The sequence below is a fragment of the Oncorhynchus kisutch genome, linkage group LG22 (assembly GCF_002021735.2).
Source record: "Oncorhynchus kisutch isolate 150728-3 linkage group LG22, Okis_V2, whole genome shotgun sequence".
Taxonomy (NCBI): Eukaryota; Metazoa; Chordata; class Actinopteri; order Salmoniformes; family Salmonidae; genus Oncorhynchus; species Oncorhynchus kisutch.
Genome location: NC_034195.2, coordinates 1715060 through 1739502, shown reverse-complemented (window position 1 = coordinate 1739502; position 24443 = coordinate 1715060). Strand labels below are relative to the sequence as shown.

The 24443-nt window shown below is 41.0% G+C and overlaps 1 protein-coding gene across 1 annotated transcript in view; it reads left to right on the top strand.

The window, feature by feature from the left end:
- The first annotated feature begins 2529 nt into the window (after positions 1-2529).
- Positions 2530-24443, top strand: part of LOC109867510 (calcium-dependent secretion activator 2) — a 185979-nt gene continuing 164065 nt past the window's right edge. The window contains exons 1-3 of the mRNA XM_031801768.1: positions 2530-2858; positions 23473-23553; positions 23873-24106. Of these exons, the coding sequence (XP_031657628.1) occupies positions 2556-2858; positions 23473-23553; positions 23873-24106 (618 nt within the window). The 5' untranslated portion in view covers positions 2530-2555. The remainder of the gene's footprint in view (positions 2859-23472; positions 23554-23872; positions 24107-24443) is intronic.

The following is a 24443-nucleotide window of genomic DNA, read 5'->3' as shown; positions in this document are numbered from 1 at the left end:
GGTTACTGGCCCAACGCTCTCACCACTGGGCTACCTGCCGACATGGCTACACTAGTTGTCATAGTAATGAAGGATGTGTGCGCAGTGGTGTAGGGAGATTAGTGGTGGTGCTCATGCTTCCTATCACTCAGAAGTTATGTAGCAAGCTAAGGTGACAACAATACCGGCCACGGATGTTTCCCAGTTGCTTTGAATGTTCAAAATCATAGTGTTAGAACACTTTTTAAAGCCTCAAAGGATAAGATTATCCAACTTTCATAATGAGTCATTTTGACCAGCCACAGCAGTCAACTAGCTAGCTAGGTAGGTAGCTGTTTAGCTTTCTAGCACATTCACTCATTTGTTTAATAAGCTAGTTAGCTACCACATGTTCTTGTCAAACTGTCAACAGAGTAGCTAGCAAGCAACAAGATATGCCAAATAACAGTCTAAAAACTACTTGAGTGCAAGTAAATCCAATTTGACCGTTCAGACACAAGCCGTCTGGCCAGGAATCAGATTTGTATTTGACTTCAAACCACCTACAAAGGTAGTTTCCACTGTGGCTTGAAATATCCGACTCCATTAGGTTTTTGGCTATTTAGACTTCAGAAACAGGGGATTTGAGTCACTTCAAACTGGCAATATGAACAAGGCTTAAGATACTCAGCCTTCCAGAAATTGAGTTTGACACCCCTGCAATTGAGGCATGACATAAGTTGACATAAGTTCCACATGCTTTCTTTGACTCACTGAACAGTTTGCTAAATTTACCTCACTGCACCAGTGTTGCCTAGCGCTGCATCGCACCTGGCTAACAAAATAAGATTGAACTCAGGCCAATCAGTTGTTGATAGCAGAGCAGGAGGCTGTTAGCCTACCTCCTCCATCTTTGTCTAGCAAACTCTAGTTTTTCCTGCTTTGCAATTTGCCATTACTATTTATGTGGTGGGCTGTTATTTCTTTCTCCTTACTGCAGTTCAAAGGAACACGTCTTGGCTGTTCTTGCCCCGTTAGCAGTACATGCCAGTGGCAGCTACATCTGTCACCACATCTTTATCTAGTTAACTCTGGCCAATTTCCATTTATCTTCATAAAGCCTGGCTCTCTCTTTCTAACTGCAGTTCAGAGAAACTTGGCCTTGGCAGCCCGTCAGCAGCCGTGTTACCCCCCGATGTGCTGAAATCTCAGTCTGGCTCAGGAAATGGCTTTGCTCTCGACACAAACACATTTGTTTTGTTGGTTTGTGGTTTCCTCCCTCCCAGAGACTCTCCGACGCAAAATGCTTTTGTTCCGCACCATTACTCCCCACGAGGAGCCACGATTCTTCTCCATCTGCTGTTCATGCACTAGCAGCTCTCTGTACCCCAAGACGCCTTTGCATCGTCCCTCCAAAACGGGATCAAACAGAATCAGTGAAGCGCGTGGTCAATACCGGGCTCCACTGTTTGTCTGTCTGTCTCCTAGTCGGGCAGTTAGTCAGTCGATGTCTTTCTCCAGCCTCTCTAAACTACTGTCTACCATAAATATTTAGATCCCTACTCCCTTTGAGCACTTCAGCTCCAGTAAGCATTCTTCTTGACAGAAGTAGCTAATGCCTGTTTTTCTGGAATCCAATGCCCCCTGTTCTTTAGATGGTTCAATAATATCATGTCGCTTTCAGCATTCTCAGATCGTGCCTTCTTTTATCTGTCCATCCGAAAGCCTTCACGTCACGTGAACATCCATGCCATGTGCAGGCGTTCTTTCATAGTGGTCCTTGCTAGCCTATGAAAGTTTGGGATGTGCATATCACTCATACACCTTGTGAAGAGTCTGGGGATTCTTTGAGGCAGAGAGGCCAGTACAACCCCCTCACAGATCTTGACCCTGTACCCAGGTGTAAACCGAACCCAATTATCTTCTCTCTCCCTGAGGAGTATTAGGCAAGCTAGCTAACCCGTTATACTGAGGGGCCAAATAAAAGATTAGCCTCCCCTAATAGGAAATGCTACATCCAGATGAGACCCTTGAGTGAGGCTAAAAACCTGGACTTCATGTACCATCATCCTCCTCTCCCAGACGTCATGACTACCAGCAGAAAGAATCTGAGTGAGTCTGCAGTTAAGCCCTGAGGAAGAAACATCCATTCTGTGTAATTATAGAGGTTAATAGCGGCTGCCTGCCCTGAGCAGGGCATAACACCTGCATGTTTAATACAACTGGAGCCCATGTAAGGAGATTACCATGAGCTGAATCAACCTATATCGTTTTATTGTTCATTTACGTGGGTTCCATATTGTGTTTTTCTGTATGTTATATCAACTTTATCATTTTCATGGTTGTATCTACTGTACATACGCTGAGATGCAAAAAATAACTGTTTCCCAGGGATGCAACGGCAAGATTAGACTCTGGGGTCATGGGTCATTGGTAAGTTTATCAGGAGCTATAACAAAGTGCAATGATGGTAACCAACTGCATTAATTAGCTACATTAACTTAGCAGCACTACATTAGTTGTATTTTCTTCCGGGTCCTTATGATCCCTGGTTTCCACTTGCACAGGGCTTCCTGAAGAGCGAGCGGGTGTCCAGGATGGTGCAGAGCGGCGGCTGCTCGGCCTGCGACTTCCGTGACGTCTTCAAAAAGAACATTGAGCGGCGGGTGCGCAGCTTGCCCAAAATCGACGGCCTGAAAAAAGAGACAGTGCTGAGCTCCTGGATCGCCAAGTATGACACCATCTACAGGGGGGATGAGGACCTGCGGCGCCAGCCCCAGAGGATGCACCTCAGTGCCGTGTCCGAGATGATCCTCAGCAAGGAGCAACTGTATGAGATGTTCCAGCAGATTCTGGGCATCAAGAAGTTTGAGCACCAGCTGCTGTACAACGCCTGTCAGGTGAGCGATGGACCACATGCACGAACACACACACCCTCCCCCCCCCTAAATTTGTATTATCTATTTCTAGATTGTTGGAAGTGTTGCCTAGGTAACCACACAATGATTCATGCAAGGATACATTGTATAATTACGATGCAATGCGCCCAATGCCCAAGTAATATACTATTGAGGATGTTGGAGTCAAATGTCCTTTCCTACCTCTTTACCTTTTACTAGGGGGTCTTCCATGGCCACCAATTAGTAGTAAGAGATGGCTGTAACTAGTTGGCATATGTTGGTGTGATCAGTGGTTACAGTCATTTGTAAACTGTAAACGGGTTGGGCTTATTCATCTAAAGGGTATATTTAAATACATGCCATTGCTGTCCAAAGTTTTGACTGTTACTATATATTATTATTATTTGTATTATCATCCATAATGTGCTGTGAAGAACCTACTAAAGAATACATGTTACTACCAGTGTCACTCTGCAGTGAAATGTGCATTAAAATGTGTTATACAGTTCCTCCTGTAAATTAGATCTAGGCATTTAAATGTCTAATGGCTTTAAAGGCTGACCGTGTTCCCATGTGTAAGACTTTGAATGATTTCAAGTAATGAGACCTGCAGACACTAGACCTTAAATTAATCACTAACATTTGATAATCTTCATTAGATGACACTTATAGGACTTCATGTTACACAATACATGCATGTTTTGTTTGATAAAGTTCATATTTATATCAGAAAATCTGAGTTTACATTGGCGCGTTACATTCACTAGTTCCAAAAACATCCAGTGACTTTTGCATAGCCACATCCACAGAAATACTCATCATAAATGTAGATGATAATACAAGTTATACACATGGAATTATAGATATACCTCTCCTTAATGCAACCACTGTGTCAGATTTTTTTTTTTACTTTACGGAAAAAGAAACCCATGCAATAATCTGAGACTGCGCTCAGAAGTAAAAACACCACAGCTGCAAAGATGGCGTCAACATAAACAAGAAATTACATGATAAATATTCCCTTACCTTTGATGATCTACATCAGAAAGCACTCCAGGAATCCCAGGTCCACAATAAATGTTTGTTTTGTTCGAAAATGTCTGTTATTTATGTCCAAATACCTTCTTTTGTTAGCGCGTTTGGTATACATATCCAAACACTAATTCTGGTCAGTGTTATATCGGACAAAAACTTCAAAAAGTGATATTACCGGTTGAAGAAACATTTCAAACAAAGTATAGAATCAATCATTTGGATGTTTTTAACATACAGCTTCAATAAAGTTCCAACCAGAGTACTCCTTGTCCTTTCCAACGTCCTTGTCTTTGTGAGCAATGGAACGCAAGTGACTACCACGAGGAATAACCATGATCAGAAAATGGCTGACTGCCAGACACCTGACTGATTCTGCTATCATTCACTTCCACAACATCATAGAAGTCTCATAATTATATTGATGGTTGACATCTAGTAGAACCCCTAGGCAGTGCAACATCATTCATATCTCAAGGGGATTTCATTGGGGACTCTGGTGAATACATACAATACTCAGATTTCTCACTTCCTGTTTTTATTTCAACTCAGGATTTTGCCTGCCATATGAGTTCTGTTATATATACAGGGACTCAAGTCCTTCTGTTCACCTGACTTAGAATTCCTCACAATCAAATGTCGTCCGCATTATCTACCAAGGGAATTCTCTTCGATTATAATCACAGCCGTATATATATATACTCACAGACATCATTCAAACAGTTTTAGAAACTTTAGACTATTTTCTATCCAAATATACTAATAATATGTATATATTAGAAACTGAGACTGAGGAGCTGGCCGTTTACTTTTGGCACCTTATTCATCCAAGCTACTCAATACTGCCCCCAGCCATAAAAAGATAACATATTTGGTCCGACAGATTACATGACACCCAGAATGAATTGTATGTCAACAAACATGGCTCCACACATAGCTGGAATTAGCTTAGCTCATCATAATCAATACAACCTTCAAAAAAGTATTTTACACACATAATATGTGCCCATTACAATCTATGCATGATTTGTCAATATTACTTGAAAACGTGAATAAAACAGTAAATAAATCAATAACACCACACGAAACATTTTCTGATAGTGACTTATTGATACAAGTGGTGCGTGCCGGCAGTCAATCACATAACCTCTCATTCCCACTCTGAGCCATTCAGTGTTGTTGTTTATGTATGTCGCTAGTGAGATAAGCTGTAGCATTAGCAATGTCTTTCAAAAGGAGGCAACTCACAAATGCAGAAATTCTGGAGATTTAAAAATATTCTGACAATGAGTCTGAGTGTGAAAGTCAAGAATCAGATTCTGACAGTGAGGTTATGAAATGAGTAACGTTACTTCGCGTGTCCGCGGTTATAAGGAATATACACAACTATATTATGCTCCATACATTTATATATATATTTTTTATTTATTTTACCTTTATTTAACCAGGCAAGTCAGTTAAGAACACATTCTTATTTTCAATGACGGCCTGGGAACAGTGGGTTAACTGCCTGTTTAGGGGCAGAACAACAGATTTGTACCTTGTCAGCTCGGGGGTTTGAACTCACAACCTTCCGGTTACTAGTCCAACGCTCTAACCACTAGGCTACCCTGCCGCCCCACATACAGTGAGCTACATGAGAAATGGCATAACATGACATACAAAAACTATTATAACACAATAAGGCACTTACTTTGATAGAAAGGCACACATTTCCAAAGTTATTATAAAAAAAAAACTACAATGACTGTGATGCGGGCAACAGATGGAAAATGTGAACATGTGTGTGCAGATCCTGTTCTGATGGGAGATGCGCAAATGTCCACAGACTTGAACTGCACAACAATTGAGAAGTACTTGGGGAATTTTATCCGGGTCAGAAATGTCAAAAAAAATGTATTGTCCACAAAAGTTAAAATGACTACTTTTATGTGAATGAATGAGGAGGCGGAACACACCTCAATTCAAACTGTTCTTAGAAAATAAAAACTTCATTTGAAATTGACAAGTTGAAAACAGCCTATAAATAAAAACAGGCAGCATGCCTTGGTTTGAGGGCAGCGCGGATTAAATGTGCTGTTGCGTAACAGTGATATAGAGATATTTGGAACTCACGTATGAAAAGGTTAAAGCGGCAGCTCTAGCCTTTAGCTCAGTACGGATGTTGCCTGTAATCCATGGCTTCTGGTTGGGATATGTACATACTCAAATCTAAATTATATTTTTATTTGTTTAACACCTTTTTGGTTACTACATGATTGCATATGTGTTATTTCATAGTTTTGATATCTACACTATTCTACAATGTAGAAAATAGTAAAAATAAAGAAACACCCTGGAATGAGTAGGTGTGTCCAAACTTTTGCCTGGTCCTGTCCATAGAGACTCAGAGCTAGACAATTGTATATCAAACACTGCAGTGGAACAATGGGAAAGTTATTCTGCTTTGAAAGTTGATACATTTGTTACCTCACATTTGAGAAAATGGCCCTTGAATGTTTCGGTATACAGTATACTGGAGAGCTCTTCTTTGTCTACACCAGTTCAGCATCGTTCACACCCTCATAAACCCATCTCTTTAAGGATTCACATGTGAGGCCATGTTCTAAACAGAGTGAGTAAGGTAGTGTAGTAAACAACCAATGATTTCAAGACTAAAACTGGTGAAAGTAGTAGCAAAAATAAAAAATACACTGTAATCATTTAGTGAAGTGGAGTCTTTTGTTTAGACATGTAGCTTGCTAGCTAAACAATGAACCTAATGGTGCTTTGAAGGCAACTGGGAAGAATACTGTATGAGATCAAATCATGATGTCAGTGATCTTCAGGTGAGAAAGTTGGGACTCTAGATAGTGTCCCAACTTGGATGACCGTACAAAACTATTTTTCCCAGTCGGCGCTTGTTTTTTTTCAGTTCCCAGTTGTCTTGAACGCACTGAAATCGGAAGTCATAGATTTCCGAGTTCCCGGTTGTTTTGAACACGGCAATAATCCCAACCTATACTGATTGTCATAGCTAGCCACTGTGCATTAATCTCCAGGTAGCTAAAGCTAGCCAACTAGGTTTAACTTCTTGAGTGTAGGGGGCAGGATTTTCGTTTTTGGCTAAAAAAACATACCCATTTGAAACTGCCTATTTCTCAGGCCCAAAAACTAGAATATGCATATAAATGTCAGATTAGGATGGAAAACACTCTACAGTTTCCAAAACCATCAAAATATTGTCTGTGAGTATAACAGAACTGATATTGCAGGCGAAAACCTAAGTAAAATCCAACAAGGAAGTGCTGTTTTTCCTGAAAGCTCTCTGTTCCATTGGTTGCCTTGCCTCCATTTAAAGGGATATCAACCAGATTCCTTTTCCTATGGCTTCCTCAAGGTGTCAACAGTCTTTAGACATAGTTTCAGGCTTTTATTTTGAAAAATTAGCGAGAAAGATCACATCGCGTCAGTGGATAGCTGGGTGTTCAGAGTTTTGCTTGCGCAACAGAGAGGGGCAGCCATTGTCTCTCCCTCTCCTATTAAAAAGCTACAGTCCCGGGTTGATATATTATCTATTATATATTTTAAAAACAACCTGAGGATTGATTATAAAAAACGTTTGACATGTTTCTGTGGACATTACGGATACTATTTGGAATTTTTGTCTGCGATGTCGTGACCGCTCGAGCCTGTGGATTTCTGAACATGACGCGCCAAACAAATTAGGTATTTTGGATATTAAAACAATCTTTATGGAACAAAAGGAACATTTATTGTGTAAGTGGGAGTCTCGTGAGTGCAAACATCTGAAGATCATCAAAGGTAAGCGATTTAATTGGTTGCTTTTCTGACTTTCGTGACAAATCTACTTGGCTGCTAGTGTTTGTAATATTTTGTCTACTGAGAGAGATGTTCTTATATAAACACTTGTTATGCTTTTGCTGAAAATCTGTATTGAAATCTGACACGCCAGGTGGATTAACAACAAGCTAAACTGTGTTTTGCTAGATTGCACTTGTGATTTCATGAAAATTTAATATTTTTAGTAATTTAATTTGAATTTGGCGCACTGCAATTCAGCGGGTGTTGATGAAAATGATCCCGCTAACGGGATGGGTGCGTCAAGAAGTTAATGTTAGCTAGCTAGCTAAAATTAGTCTACAACTAGCAATGTAAAGGGTTTGCTGAGATACAAATAATATTACTACACAGATCATACACTCAATGCGAGCTAGCAAGCCAGCGAGCTAATGTTAGCTAGCTAACAGTACTCTTTAACTTGCAATTAAAACAACTTTCTGACAAAATTTGAAATGTATAATATCTGAAAATGTAGCTAGCGAGACTCATGTCACAGATGCCACGTTTGCCCTTAGTTTGAATGATGTAATCAGGAGACAGGGGGGTTTTCCAACAGGCTTCTGTGTTCTCTTTTCGAATCTCTTTGCATATATGCAATCAAATGCCTGAGTTTTCTCCATCTCCTTAGCTATCATACTCTGCTTCCACCAGGCATTCCACTGATTTCATGACTTGGTCAACTTCTTCTGTGACATCAACACTGTTGATAGCCATTTCTTCCCCATCACTGTCATAAGAAGACTACAATGTCTGGTTGAATGAAAATTATTTGACCTGAATTAGGGATTTCCTCATCGTCTGATTTATTTTCAGAGTCAGTGAGAGTCAGCATAGCACAATTGTCCTCTAGAAAATGGAGAGCAGTTGCAACACTTTTACAGTTTTTCATGATATCTTTAAAAAAATCTGTAGTAGAAAGGATTATCTACACATACTAAGCAGCTCATGTTATAGACAGACGGATGCTACATGGCAGACCAAACCAAACTAATCTCTCGGTATGTCTAACCCATCCATTATCTCAGCTAATCATGGCTAGTGGGAAGGTTCCTGACTTTTTCTGTGGCTAAACCAACTAGGCTCGTAATTTAACAATTTTATTTGTATTTACAGATGACAGGTTTCGTTATTTAAGTTTGTTGTCTACGTTTAAATGCCTCCTGTGAAGTAGTGACTTGCGACATATGCCTAGTTTCCTGAAACAAGTCACATTCTGCCTCAGCTGGCCATCTATTTGAAAGAATGGTTTCTGAAAATACCTCAAGTTCCACTAGAGAAAATCCTTTATTCACCTCTAAACAGATAGCAGAGAATGATGCACTTCCAGGCATTCACTTTCTATGTCAATTATGTATTAAGTGCCTTGCAAAAAAAGGCACTTAAAAGGTTCTAAATCCACAGGAGTTGATGCGCTTGATCCCTTTCTACTGCAGTTTTCTGCCCCGAAGGCCTTTAATACTGTCCACCATCATCTACTCATTCAAAGGTTGTCTGAAATGGGCCTCGACCAGGCGTCTTGCAAGTGTTTTGGGAAGTATTTGTCTGACTTAGGCACAATGTGCGCTTTCTGACGGTATCAAGTCAAGCTACCTCAATATTACTAAAGGTGTCCCACAGGGGTCAGTATTAGGACCTGTCCTCTTTACTATTTATATAATGCAGATGACACTGTTGGAGCTGCAATCTGATTTTGTCGCCTTGCAGGAAGTCCTTGTTGACTAAACATTTGTACTTAATGTTTGAAAAACTAAATGTATGCTGTTTTCTAATTCTCGTATAAATATTTCAGAAGGATTACTTACACATGCATTGGATGGTTCTTTCATCGAGCAGGTTCACACCTATAAATATCTGGGCTTTTTATAGAAATAGAACATGCTTATCCATAAACAGGAAGCAGATTGTATAGTCAACTTTCCTGCCAGTTCTTGACACCATTTATTGGAATGCAGCAGCAACTACTACCATAGCGCCCGTCGCTTTATCACAGGTGACAGTTTTAATACACATCACTCCATCCTGTATCAAAAGGGTGGCTGGTCCTAATTAAAGTCCTGTAGATCACTTCATTACTCCCTTTTTTGTTTACAAAGCTCTACTTTACAAGCTTCTGACCTACCTAACTTCACTGTTAAAATGAAGAAATATGAGACACCAAACCCATTCACAGGAATGGTTAACTCTCAAGGTTCCACTCGTACGTACCAATCTAGGTAAATGATTTAACCAGAACTGTTTAGATTGAATGTAAATAATTGTATTATGGTGTTTGAAGCTGTAGTGTTGATTCTGTCATTTGTAGTTTTTTAATGAATTGTTTATCATTTTGAATGTGTTTTATTGTTGTCCTCGGGGCACCATTGTTAATTAGACCCTGGTCTCAATGTGTTCCCCTGAATATATCCCCTGAGTTAAATAAAACATTTAGAAATACAGCTGTTAGATCTTAATTTGACCAGTATTCTCGCAGCAAAATAATCCTGCAGTAGCAGGATTTGATCGTTTAGTCCATAATGTTACTTGATCTGTGGTTAGGCTATTAACTAGCCAAAATAGCCTATATGGAAAAAAAGTGAAATCCTGTTAATATAACCTTGTCTTATTGCAGATTTTCAGTGAATGTATGTAAATCATGAAGCCCATCTGCATTCCTATGGTGCAGGAAAATTCTCAGCAAAAAAATGTGATCAAATTAAGATTCTACATCTGTACACACACCTACAGTACCTCAGCTTTATTTATTCTTCTTGCAGTGCTCCCATTACTTGTCTCCTTACACAGCCTTTCTAATTTGCACCATTTATGTGACAACAAGGCATATGAAGCTATTAATCAAAGCCATCATACAGGTCTGACGTCGACACATCTAAACTTATGATCCATTCTGTCAAGGACTCGGCAGAGACTCCACGGAAATTAACAATCCTGGGAACGGTCCTGAGGTCCCGTCTTTAAATCATATTCGGCCAGGGATGCCAATCCTGTCTCTGAGGGTACTTTCTGAACTCAAAAGGTGGACTGGAGGAAGAGGGAGTTAGGCCAAGTGCCTTGATGGAGGAAGGCTTTGGATATTACTCTGGGTTTGATTACGTTGGCTGACAGGCTGTATATATGTCTGAGCAGCTTCATGGTGCCTGAGAGGCACATGGAGAGAAAGAGGGGAGAGAGCGAGAGAAAATTATAAGCAGAATGGAATCAGGAAAAATAGTGAGTGAATAAGAGGAAGAAGAAAAAAAGGAGGGCTATCTAAAAACAGAGAGAGAAAGCAAGAGAGAATGAGGGATGAAAATAACACAAAGCTGTGAGAAAGAGAACTGACTAGCGGCGGCTGTCTCGGCGAGCCAGCACTTTGCAGCCTGTGATAATGTATTAGCCTTTCCAGACAGCTCACCTACTCGCCCGCCTCCGACCACTAACTAGAGACGACAGTGGTGAATACGGCCAAACACAAGGATGTGATCATTAGAGATGGGGGGGGGGGAATTGTCAAGCTATCTGTTCACACACTCTCTCACCCACTCCCTCTCTCACTCACACACTCCCTCCCGCTCTCTCTCTCTCTCTCTCTCTCTCTCACACACACACTCCCTCCCTCCCGCTCACTCGCTCTCTCTCACACACACACGTCCGCCTGCTGTCTGTCACTTCACCGGGGGTTGACACCCACTCAGAGCAACTGCAGTCCTCCACCTGCCCACCTGAGCAATCTCATCACTTTGTTTCTCCCTCCGTCTCTCTCCCTCCATTTCTTTCTTTCTCTCCACTCTTTTCACTGTCCCTCAATACATATTTGGCTTAAGTCTTATGGCTTATGGCATTGTCTTTATTGAGGTCCCTCTCTGGCTTTAGGTTATTACTGAGACACATCAGAGGTACAGTATCTCAGAGATACTATAGGCATTTCAGTCTTCATACAGCTTGTGCAAAACACTCCAAAAACAGACTTGCGTATAAACGGAATGCCTCCTGAATTAATGTGTGAATATGCCCATTCCAAACACATCAGAGCTCTCGCCTCTCTTGCTCCATTTCCACACATTAATGCAGGGTTGCCAGATCAATAGCTGGAAGAGCCTAATCATTGGGTCTCTATACCGAGCATTGATCCAGAGAGAGGCATCCAGAAATAGCTGTGCTGAGTCTAAGATGACGCTAGGATGCATAGCTGTTGTTTTACTGACCAATTCTTCTGTTTATCTGGAGTTTTTTTTGTGCTGATCATAACTCTTTTTTTATCTGACCGAGAAAAAAAAACTTCTGGACATCAGAACAGCATTCACCTTGATCTGGACTTCTACTTTTACTTCAGTGAGTCTTCGGCACAGGACATACTGCTCACCTCAGGACCAGGCCCTAATCCCAACACTCGGAAGAGGAAGTATGTCACTATAGACGTAGCCGTGCAGGCACATTGATGAGACTACGGCGACGATTGAATAAGCCACCCCTACCCTCTGTGCTATTGGTAAATGTGCAATCGCTGGAGAACAAACTGGACGAGCTCCGTTTGAGACTATCCTATCAACGGGACACTGTAGTGGGCTAAATAAGGGTCCCAGTGTTTAAAACAAATCTACTTTGAAACAAAAGTATACACCTCACACACATGGTTATGGGTTTAAAAAAAGAAGACACCTGTACCATGTCAGATATAGAGTTGAAATGTATTCAATTTTGAGTTTGCATCCCAATATTACACTTTATATACAGTACCAGTCAAAAGTTTGGACACACTGTAGAATAATAGTGAAGACATCAAAACTATGAAATAACACATATAGAATCATGTAGTTACCAAAAATATATTTTATTCTTCAAAGTAGTCACCCTTTGCCTTGATGACAGCTTTGCCCCCTCTTGGCATTCTCTCAACCAGCTTCATGAGGTCATGAGTCATTTAAATTAACATGTGTGCTTTGTTAAAAGTTCATTTGTGGAATTTCTTTCCTTAATGCGTTTTAGCCAGTCAGTTGTGTTGTGACATGGTAGGGTTGCTATACAGAAGATATCCCTATTTGGTAAAAGACCAAGTCCATATTATGGCAAGAACAGCTCAAATAAGCAAAACGAAAGGACAGTCCATCATTACTTTAAGACATGAAGGTCAGTCAATCCGGATATTTTCAAGAACTTTGAAAGCTTCTTCAAGTGCAATCGCAAAAACCATCAAGCGCTATGATGAAACTGTCTCTCATGAGGACGGCCACAGGAAATGAAGACCCAGAGTTACCTCTGCTGCAGAGGATACGTTCATTAGAGTTAACTGCACCTGAGATTGCAGCCCAAATAAATGCCTGATAAGAATTCAAGTAACAGACACATCTCAACATCAACTGTTCAAAGGAGACTGCATGAATCAGGCCTTTTTGGTTGAATTGTTGCAAAGAAATCACTACTAAAGGACACCAATAAGAAGAAGAGACTTGCTTGGGCCAAGAAACACGAGCAATAGACATTAGACTGGTGGAAATCTGTCCTTTCGTCCGAGTCCAAATTTGAGGTTTTTGGTTCCAACCGCTGTGTCTTTGTGAGACGCATAGTAGGTGAACCGATGATCTCCGCATGTGTGGTTTCCACTGTGAAGCATGGAGGGGAAGGTGGACCAGTGTGGTGCTTTTCTGGTAACAATGTTAGTGATTTATTTAGAACTCAAGGCAGACTTAACCAGCATACCGACCACAGCATTCTGCAGAGCTACGCCATTCCATCTGGTTTGCGTTTAAATCAAATCAAATCAAATCAAATTTATTTATATAGCCCTTCGTACATCAGCTGATATCTCAAAGTGCTGTACAGAAACCCAGCCTAAAACCCCAAACAGCAAGCAATGCAGGTGGAGAAGCACGGTGGCTAGGAAAAACTCCCTAGAAAGGCCAATACCTAGGAAGAAACCTAGAGAGGAACCAGGCTATGTGGGGTGGCCAGTCCTCTTCTGGCTGTGCCGGGTGGAGATTATAACAGAACATGGTCAAGATGTTCAATGTTCATAAATGACCAGCATGGTCGAATAATAATAAGGCAGAACAGTTGAAACTAGAGCAGCAGCACAGTCAGGTGGAAGTTGAAACTGGAGCAGCAGCATGGCCAGGTAGACTGGGGACAGCAAGGAGTCATCATGTCAGGTAGTCCTGGGGCATGGTCCTAGGGCTCAGGTCAGTTGAAACTGGAACAGCAGCATGGCCAGGTGGACTGGGGACAGCAAGGAGTCATCATGTCAGGTAGTCCTGGGGCATGGTCCTAGGGCTCAGGTCCTCCGAGAGAGAGAAAGAAAGAGAGAAGGAGAGAATTAGAGAACGCACACTTAGATTCACACAGGACACCGAATAGGACAGGAGAAGTACTCCAGATATAACAAACTGACCCCAGCCCCCCGACACATAAACTACTGCAGCATAAATACTGGAGGCTGAGACAGGAGGGGTCAGGAGACACTGTGGCCCCATCCGAGGACACCCCCGGACAGGGCCAAACAGGAAGGATATAATTTAGTGGGACTATCATTTGTTTTTCCACAGGACAATGACCCAAAACTCACCTCCAGACTTTGTAAGGGGTATTTGACCAAGGAGAGTGGTGGTGTGCTGCATCAGATGACCTGGCTTCCACATTCACCCGACCTCAACCCAATTGAGATGGTTTGGGATGAGTTGGACCGCAGAATGAAGGAAAAAAGCAACCAACAAGTGCTCAGCATATGTGGAACTCCTCATGCATTCCTCATGAAGCTGGTTGAGAGGATGTGAAAGAGTGTGCAAAGTGTCAAGGCAACAGGTGACTACTTTGAAGAATCTCAAATAAAATATATTTTGATTTGTTTTAACACTTGTTTGGTTGCTGCATGAATCCATATGTGTTATTTCATACAATGTAGAACATAGGAAAAATAAAGAAAAACTCTGGAATGAGTAAGTGTGTCAATTTTTGACTGGTACTGTGTATCCAATGTAAAGGGGGAAAAAAAAACGTTTCAAATGTTGCTACATGGGATCGAGCCGGTTGGTCAGAAATGGTTATTAAAAGCACCACAAATGTGTTTTTTCTGTTATGTGGCTGTCATAACCGTTGAGGGGTAGAGTTTTTTTTTTTATTTTTACCAAAGATTTAACCACTTTCCAGAATTTAGCTAGATTTTCACCACTTTCCAGAATTTAGCTAGATTTTCACCACTTTCCAGAATTTAGCTAGATTTTCACCACTTTCAGATACACAATTCAAGAAGTTTGTTGGCTTTGCTTTTCTAACCAGAGTAAGACATATAATCCTCAAATGTCTGAAGGACTGCCAGTCAGAAGTAGAATTAGTCAATATAGCTTTAGCCCAAGCTGAGTTTTTCATGAAATCTTTCAGACAATTCATGCATGAACCACTAGTTAGATCTGTCCTTTACCCTTAATCTCTCATATGGGGCATGCTTATCTGAAACAGAGTTAAACAGAGAGGTAAAACATTTAAGGGCCTGTGTCACGCTCACTTTCCTCAAACTCCCTGTCATAAATCAACCAAGGCGCAGCGTGCATGTAGTTCCACATCTTTTAATGAAAGTGAAACCGAAATAAACAAACAGGTAAACAGCAAAGACCGTGACGCAACCGAGGTGCCCACAAACACACACGGAAAAATAATTACCCACAAAACACAGGTGGGAAAAGGCTACCTAAGTATGGTTCTCAATCAGAGACAACTGCCTCTGATTGGGAACCATACCAGGCCAAACACATAGAAATTGAAAACATAGAAAAAACACAGAATGCCCACCCCAACTCACGCCCTGACCAAACCAAAATACAGACATAAAAAAGGAACTAAGGTCAGGACGTGACAGCCTGATCCAAATCAGAGATAGGGGACACACCCTCCCAATCATACAACCCCAGGTCATACAGGAAATGTTGCTCATTTCTGTTTGTAATAGTTTATGGACATGCTTTAGGTAGCTTAGTATCTCTAATGCAGGCAATGGGACAATGGTCACTGAGCTCATTAGCAAAGATTCCATTGACTGTATACTTTTGAGGGTTTTTTGTCAGAATGATATCCAAAATAGTAGTTTTTTCAGGATGTTTTAAGTTGGGCCTGGTTGGTTTAGTTATCAGTTGAGTACTATTTAGCTCAGTACAAATATATTTCAGTCTATCTGATACTGGCATCACCCATCCAGGTTAAGATCACCCAATAATAATAATTCAGATTTAGCGTTGTTAGACCGCAAGTCAGACAATTTGCTAAGAGCAATTGGGAGGGTGGTAAAACTCCCACATTTAGAACAAGACATACCAATTGCTTGGGGACAGAGGTGGCAATACTCACAGCAACATTTAAGTTGTTATTTATGAATACCCCCACCTCTGTCAGATCTATAAACATTGTATCCATTTAGACACATCAGAATCTGTAATAGACTGTATTAAACAAGTTTCAGTAATTATCAAAATGGTTGCGTTAGTTTGAGAAGCCAGAATTACAATAAGATCCATTTTGGAAATCAAACTTCTGACATTTACATGAATGAGTCCAAGTACACAGCTGTAGGATTTCAGATTCAAATTATTTTCCACTGATATAAAGTTCTACATGCATCATCATCATCAGTGAGACATGGAAGGGACATTAGTGAAGTCCTGTATAGCGATACTTTGAGACGCTAAATGAGAAGGTGATGAAATGCTAACTTTGCGAGGTGTAATTGAGCTACAGTGACAGTACAGGTGCAATGTTAAAAGCGAGGCACCGTGTGACCAAGCCCGTCGCTGTCAGCAGTGTGATAACAGAGGGAGTGACAAAATCAAATGCTGATGACAGACATGATTGCAGTTGATATTCAGCCATTGCTAATGGTAGAGGATGTCTTCAATACTATAATGGCTTATTTAGAACCAGACTACAAGATGCCATGTAGAAAAGGATGTCTTCAATACTATAATGGCTTATTTAGAACCAGACTACAAGATGCCATGTAGAAAAGGATGTCTTCAATACTATAATGGCTTATTTAGAACCAGACTACAAGATGCCTTGTAGAAAAGGATGTCTTCAATACTACAATGGCTTATTTAGAACCAGACTACAAGATGCCATGTAGAAAAGGATGTCTTCAATACTACAATGGCTTATTTAGAACCAGACTACAAGATGCCATGTAGAAAAGGATGTCTTCAATACTACAATGGCTTATTTAGAACCAGACTACAAGATGCCATGTAGAAAAGGATGTCTTCAATACTACAATGGCTTATTTAGAACCAGACTACAAGATGCCATGTAGAAAAGGATGTCTTCAATACTACAATGGCTTATTTAGAACCAGACTACAAGATGCCATGTAGAAAAGGATGTCTTCAATACTACAATCCTTATTTAGAACCAGACTACAAGATGCCATGTAGAAAAGGATGTCTTCAATACTATAATGGCTTATTTAGAACCAGACTACAAGATGCCATGTAGAAAAGGATGTCTTCAATACTATAATGGCTTATTTAGAACCAGACTACAAGATGCCATGTAGAAAAGGATGTCTTCAATACTATAATGGCTTATTTAGAACCAGACTACAAGATGCCATGTAGAAAAGGATGTCTTCAATACTATAATGGCTTATTTAGAACCAGACTACAAGATGCCATGTAGAAAAGGATGTCTTCAATACTATAATGGCTTATTTAGAACCAGACTACAAGATGCCATGTAGAAAAGGATGTCTTCAATACTATAATGGCTTATTTAGAACCAGACTACAAGATGCCATGTAGAAAAGGATGTCTTCAATACTATAATGGCTTATTTAGAACCAGACTACAAGATGCCATGTAGAAAAGGATGTCTTCAATACTATAATGGCTTATTTAGAACCTTATGGAGGAATTGTACAACGATTGTTCTGCAATTGGAATCGTGAGCTGTCAAACACCATCATATGTTAATAACTAATAATAATAATTAACAGCAGATTTTTGGACTTCTATTAACATGCTTTTTTTTTTAACTTTTTGAGAAAAAAAAATGTTTCAATGTTAAGAAATGTTTTACATTTGTCACATCCCTCACATCCCTAGCGTGCAGTGCATAATTCCAGTGCCTTTGAAGCAGATCACAGTAAGGTATAGGTATTTTAAGGCTGTAGATTAGGTTCTGTCAGATAGGACTGCTGGCGGAAACACAAAAACCAAAGAGAAAAGTGGAACTCTCCAAGCTGATAAGATAACACAATGAGGTGATGACAGTGAAGAGGTAGATGAGCCTCCAAATTGAACCTAGTTTTAAAATGGATACAATACAGGTGGATTTGTAAAGAAAGAGAGAAACAGTGGGAACGTGTTGGCACTAGAACACCTGTAATCACATTACACCTGTGTTTTTTCCATAATTATTTATTTCAACCCCAGGGGCCTCAGTTACCATGTTGGATTTAAACTGTGTGTGCCCCAATGCCTGTCCTTCTGCCTGTGTTATTTAGTCAACGGTTATTCACAGCCATCCCCACCCCTGTAACCCGAGGATTTAGGCATGAAGCCAAAATGGAAATGACTGGCTAAAATCTTGCCTTTCTGTCTGATGTTTCTTGTTTTGTTGGAATTGACCGATGCCAGAAGCAACATGTAATTGCTGGAGGTTAATGACAGACAGAGACCATATATCCTTTTCGTTTATATGCCTTCTTTATGGGGGGGCTGTTGACATTTTAGGATATTTTGGGTGTTTTGTGTCAAGATTAGTACTTGTAAATGAATGTCATTATGTATGGCTGAGTTTTACATCTGAAGCTACTAATTAGAGAATCCCTTTCAGATGAATGGGCAAATTGCATTTCATTGGTTGCAAACAGTACGATGTGTTCAGTTTTCGTAACACGTTATTATGATGATAACATTTCCTGGAGTGAATGAAAATACAACTGCCTTATTTACCAATTAGCCATACATTATCAATGAGAGCTGTTGATACAACTGCCTTATTTACCAATTAGCCATACATTATCAATGAGAGCTGTTGATACAACTGCCTTATTTATCAATTAGCCATACATTATCAATGAGAGCTGTTGATTTTCTGCTTCATATGTCTAATTACATATCAGACATGGATACAGGTCATGTAATTATTTATAATCAATTCTCAGCCAATGGCTAATACTAGCTAATATACTGTACTTCCTAATGTGTCCTCAGATTTTGGTGTGTCAATCTGAGGTAAGATTTTACCTTTTGAATTTAAAGATGCTAAAAAAATTGTTTTTAAGAAATAGGCTTGTTGTTATTTATTAAGATCCCCATTCTATCGCTGCAAAAATGTCCGCTACTTTTCCTGGGGTCCACATGAAACATGACAATACATAGTACAGAACATTATCATGGACTGAAATACATAGCCTACATATCAGTGCATACACACAATATATTGGTCTAATACATTGTACAGTGCAAATTACAATACACAGTCTTCACAGTCCCCTTTGTGCAGTAAGGTGTTATTTGATCTGTTTTTTAAAAACTGGTTTTATTGCTAAGGACAACTCAGAGTATGCTATTCTGTTCTTCTGAAATAGACTACATTTTCTTCATATCATGTTTCTTTAGACCTGTCTAAAATAAATTGTGGATTTATTGTGAAGTTGTAGGCTGCAGACCTTAGGATGTTCCCCAAAGGTCTGCATCAGTGACTTGTAGAAAGCCAGGAGATGCTGAATGTGTTTGTTAATTAACGGTCAATTACCATGAGATGGGCGGCAATGCGAATAGTCTGGGTTTGACTAGATGTTCAGGAGTCTTATGGCTTGGGGGTAGAAGCTGTTTAGAATCCTCTTGGACCTAGACTTGGTGCTCCGGTACCGCTTGCCGTGTGGTAGCAGAGAGAACAGTCTATGACTAGGGTGGCTGGAGTCTTTGACAATTTTTAGGGCCTTCCTCTGACTCTGCCTGGTATAGAGGTCCTGGATGGCAGGAAGCTTGGCTGTACTGGGCCGTTCGCACTACCCTCTGTAGTGCCTTGCGGTCGGAGGCCGAGCAGTAGCCATACCAGACAATGATGTAAGAACCAGACTACAGACTACTGGTGCAGTCGATGGTGCAGCTGTAGAACCTTTTGAGCATCTGAGGACCCATGCCAAATCTTTTCAGTCTCCTGAGGGGGAATGGTTTTGTCGTGCCTGCTTCACAACAAAAGTCATTGTGTGCTTGAACCATGTTAGTTTGTTGGTGATGTAGACACCAAGGAACTTGAAGCTCTCAACCTGCTCCACTGCAACCCCATTGATGAGAATGGGGGCATGTTCGGTCCTCTGTTTCCTGTAGTCCACAATCATCTCCTTTGTCTTGATCACGTTGAGGCAGAGGTTGTTGTTCTGGCTCCACACGGCCACGTCTGTGACCGCCTCCCTATAGGTTGTCTCGTTGTTGTTGGTGATCAGGCCTACCACTGTTGTGTCTTTGGCAAATTTAATGATGGTGTTGGAGTCATGCCTGGCCGTGCAGTCATGAGTGAACATGGAGTACAGTAGGGGGCTGAGCACGCACCCCTGAGGGGCCCCTGTGTTGGCGGATGCGGATGTGCTGTTACCTACCCTTACCACCTGGGAGCGGCCCGTCAGGAAGTCCAGGATCCAGTTGCAGAGGGAGGTGTTTAGTCCCAGGGTCCTTAGCTTATTGATGAGCTTTGAGAGCACTATGGTGTTGAATGCTGAGCTGTACTCTATGAATAGCATTCTCACATAGGGGTTCCTTTTGTCCAGGTGGGAAAGGGCAGTGTGGAGTGCAATAGAGACTGCATCATATGTGGATTTGTTGGGGAGGTATGCAAATTGGAGGATGGCTAGGGTTTCCGGGATGATGGTGTTGATGTGAGCCATGACCAGCATTTCAAAGCACTTCATGGCTACAGACGTGAGTGCTACGTGTCGATTGTCATTTAGGCAGGTTACCTTAGTGTTCTTGGGCACAGGCACTATGGTGGTCTGCTTAAAACATGTTGTTATTCCAGACTCGGACAGGGAGAGGTTGAAAATGTCAGTGAATACACTTCCCAGTTAGTCAGCGCATGCTCACAGTACACGTCCTGGTTATCTGTCTGGCCTTGTGAATGTTGACCTGTCTAAAGGTCTTACTCACATCGGCTGCGGAGTGCTTGATCACACAGTCTTCCTGTACAGCTGGTGCTCTCATGTATGTTTCAGTGTTATTTGCCTCGAAGCGAGCATAGACGTATCGCTGCCAATACATTTTAAAAACATTACAATACATTCACAACAGATTTCACAACATATTAATTAAGTGTGTGCCCTCAGGCCTCTACTCTACTACCACATAACTTTAGCACTAAATCCATGTGGGCATGTGTGCATAGTGCATTCGTTATTGTATGGTTGTGTTCATGTGTCTATGTTTGTGTTGCTTCACTGTCCCTGCTGTTCCATAAGATGAATTTCTGTTTTTTAAATTAAGTTTTACTGTTGACATGAGTTACTTGATGTGGAACGGAGTTCCATGTAGTCATGGCTGTATGTAGTACTGTGTGCCTCCCATAGTCTGTTTTGGACTTGGGGACTGTGAAGAGATCTCTGGTGGCATGTCTTGGGGGTATGCATGGGTGTCCGAGCTGTGTGCCAGTAGGTCAAACAGACAGCTCGGTGCATTCAACATGTCAATACCTCTCACAAATACAAGTAGTGATGAAGTCAATCTCTCCTCCACTTTGAGCCAGGAGAGATTGACATGCATATTATTAATGTTAGCTCTCTGTGTACTTCCAAGGGCCAGCCGTGCTGCCCTGTTCTGAGCCAATTGCAATTTTCCCTCTTTGTGGCACCTGACCACACGACTGAACAGTAGTCCAGGTGTGACAAAACTAGGGCCTGTAGGACCTGCATTTGTCACGCTCGTCTGATGGAGTGGACCAAAGCGCAGCATGGTACATGTTCATGATATCTATTTAAATCTGAACACTAGAACAAACATAACAAAGCGTGAAACTAACAGTTCTGTAAGGTAACTAAAAGTATACAGAAAACAGATACCCACAAACCCAGGTGGGAAAAGTATGATTCTCAATCAGAGACAACGATAGACAGCTGCCTCTGATTGAGAACCACACCCGGCCAAACACAAACATAGAAATAAAGAAACTAGCATGCCCACCCTAGTCACACCCTGGCCTAACCAAAATAGAGAATAAAAGCCTCTCTATGGCCAGGGCGTGACAGCATTGTTGATAGTGCTGTTAAGAATGCAGGGCAGCGATTTATTATAGACAAACTTCTCTCATCATAGTGCTGTTGTATCAATATGTTTTGACCAGGGTTACTCCAAGCAATTTAGTCTCCTCAACTTGCTCAATTTCCACATTATTCATTCCAAGACTTAGTTGAGGTTTAGGGTTTAGTGAATGATTTGTCCCAAATACAATGCTTTAAGTTTCTGAAATATTTAGGACTCACTTATCCCTTGCCACCAATTCTGAAACTAACTGCATCTCTTTAAGTGTTTCTGTCATTTCAGTTGCTGTGGTAGCTGACATGTATAGTGTTGAGTCATCCGTATACATAGACACAGTGGCTTTACTCAAAGCCGATGGCATGTCGTTAATACATTTTGAAAAAAGTAAGGGGCATAGACAGCTGCCCTGGGGAATTCCTGATTCTACCTATATTTTGTTTGATAGGCTTCCATTAAAGAACACCCTCTGTGTTCTGTTAGACAGGTAACTCTTTATCCACAATACAGCAGGGGTGTAAAGCTATAACAAATATGTTTTTCCAGCAACAGACAGTGATCGATAATATCAAAATTCACATTAAAGTCTAACAAAACAGACCCCACGATCTTATTATCATCAATTTCTGTCAGCCAATCATCAGTAATTTGTGTAAGTGTTCTGCTTGTTGAATGTTCTATCCCTATAAGCATTCTGAAATCTTTTTATCTTTTTAAACATTTTATCTGGTCAAACACAATTTTTTCCAAAAGTTTACTAAGGGTTGGTAGCAAGCTAATTGGTTGGCTAATTTGAGCCAGTTAAGGGGGCTTTACTATTCTTAGGTAGCAGAATTACATTTGTTTCCCTCCAGGCCTGAAGGCACACATTTTCTAGTAAGCTTAAATTGAAGATATGGCAAATGGGAGTGGCAATATCATCTGCTATTATCCTTAGTCATTTTCCATTCAAGTTGTCAGACCCAGGTGGTTTATCATTGTTGACCTCTTCCGTACTATGTAGAGTTACACCCAGCAGTTTAGTATACTCAACTTGCTCAATAGCCACATGATTCAATAATATATCTAAACAAGGTTTAGCGCTGAGCGAGTGATTTGTCCCAAAAATTATGCTTTTCATTTTTGAGATATCTTTTTGCCAATAATTGTGCGAAAGATCAGAATTGGGCTGTCTGTGTAAACGCAGCCAATCAGGGTTGATCAGGCGAAGGGGGGTCAGCCACTGGAGGAGCTACCCTACCAATACAAATCTCTAGATGACCAGACACCATAACAACCTAATTGGGGGTATGTACCCGCATGCAGCGACAGCCACCACATTAAGACCTCAAGATTTGGAGTTATTCCATATTGTTTCGCCGATATCCTGTTTGGAGAGGTTTTGTTTTTGGTTGTCAAAGGAAAAGTGTGGATAATGATGACTTTGTGGGCGGTTTTATTTGGTCAACACCCCATGTCTTTTCATTTATTATCGATTGGTACTCAGCAATCTGTTGATTGGTTGATTAACACTCGCCTTCCTGGTCTGTGGTTTGTAGCTGGACAATGTGGACGAACAGGCAGCCCAGATCCGCCGGGAGCTGGATGGAAGATTACAGCTTGCAGAGAAGATAGCCAGGGTAAGTCCTACACCTATAGCCCTCAAACTAACAATGCTGTGTATGCCACGTACAGTGGTAATCAGCTCTGGTCATGGAGGGCTAACAGGTGTCCAGAAGTTTTTTTCTTTTTCAGCCAGGTACTTTCACACCTGAATCAACTAGTCAATTACACATTGATTAGTTAAATCAGCTTTGTTAAAGATGGATGGACACCTTGTAGCTCACTGAGTTGACAACTGTTTCAGAATACTTTAAATAATATATTGTGGTCACTGTAGTTATCAACTTCCACAACGATGGATGCACAACTCTTCCTCTAACACTGACTCCCTCTCAGGAGAGGAATTACCCCAAGTTTGTGTCTAAAGACATGGAGGCCATGTACATCGAGGAGATGCGGTCGTCTGTCAATCTGCTCATGGCTAACCTGGAGAGCCTACCTGTGTCCAAGGGAGGCCCCAACTTCAAACAGAAGCTAAAACGCTCCTCCATGAACAACTCCTTCCTAGACATGGGCGACGAGACAGAATTCCTTTCCAAGTCCGACGTGGTCCTCTCCTTTGCACTGGAGGTGTGTGTGGGGATTTCATTGTGTAATCTTGCCCAGTAAATGTTTTTGTTGTACGCTCAGATTGCTTGCTCTCAGTCAAGATAATTGATGTGTTAATTGTTCTGATTAACTTTTGAAAGAAAGATCAATGAGTATTTTACATTTATTTACATTATTCTGGTAGTAGTTTTATCTATTCTGGGGTCAGTTTGAGACTTATTGTGTCTACTAAGGGGCCAGACAAAAGAAACAAACTTATCTGCTCTTTGGTGTGTGTGTGTGTGTGTGTGTGTGTGTGTGTGTGTGTGTGTGTGTGTGTGTGTGTGTGTGTGTGTGTGTGTGTGTGTGTGTGTGTGTG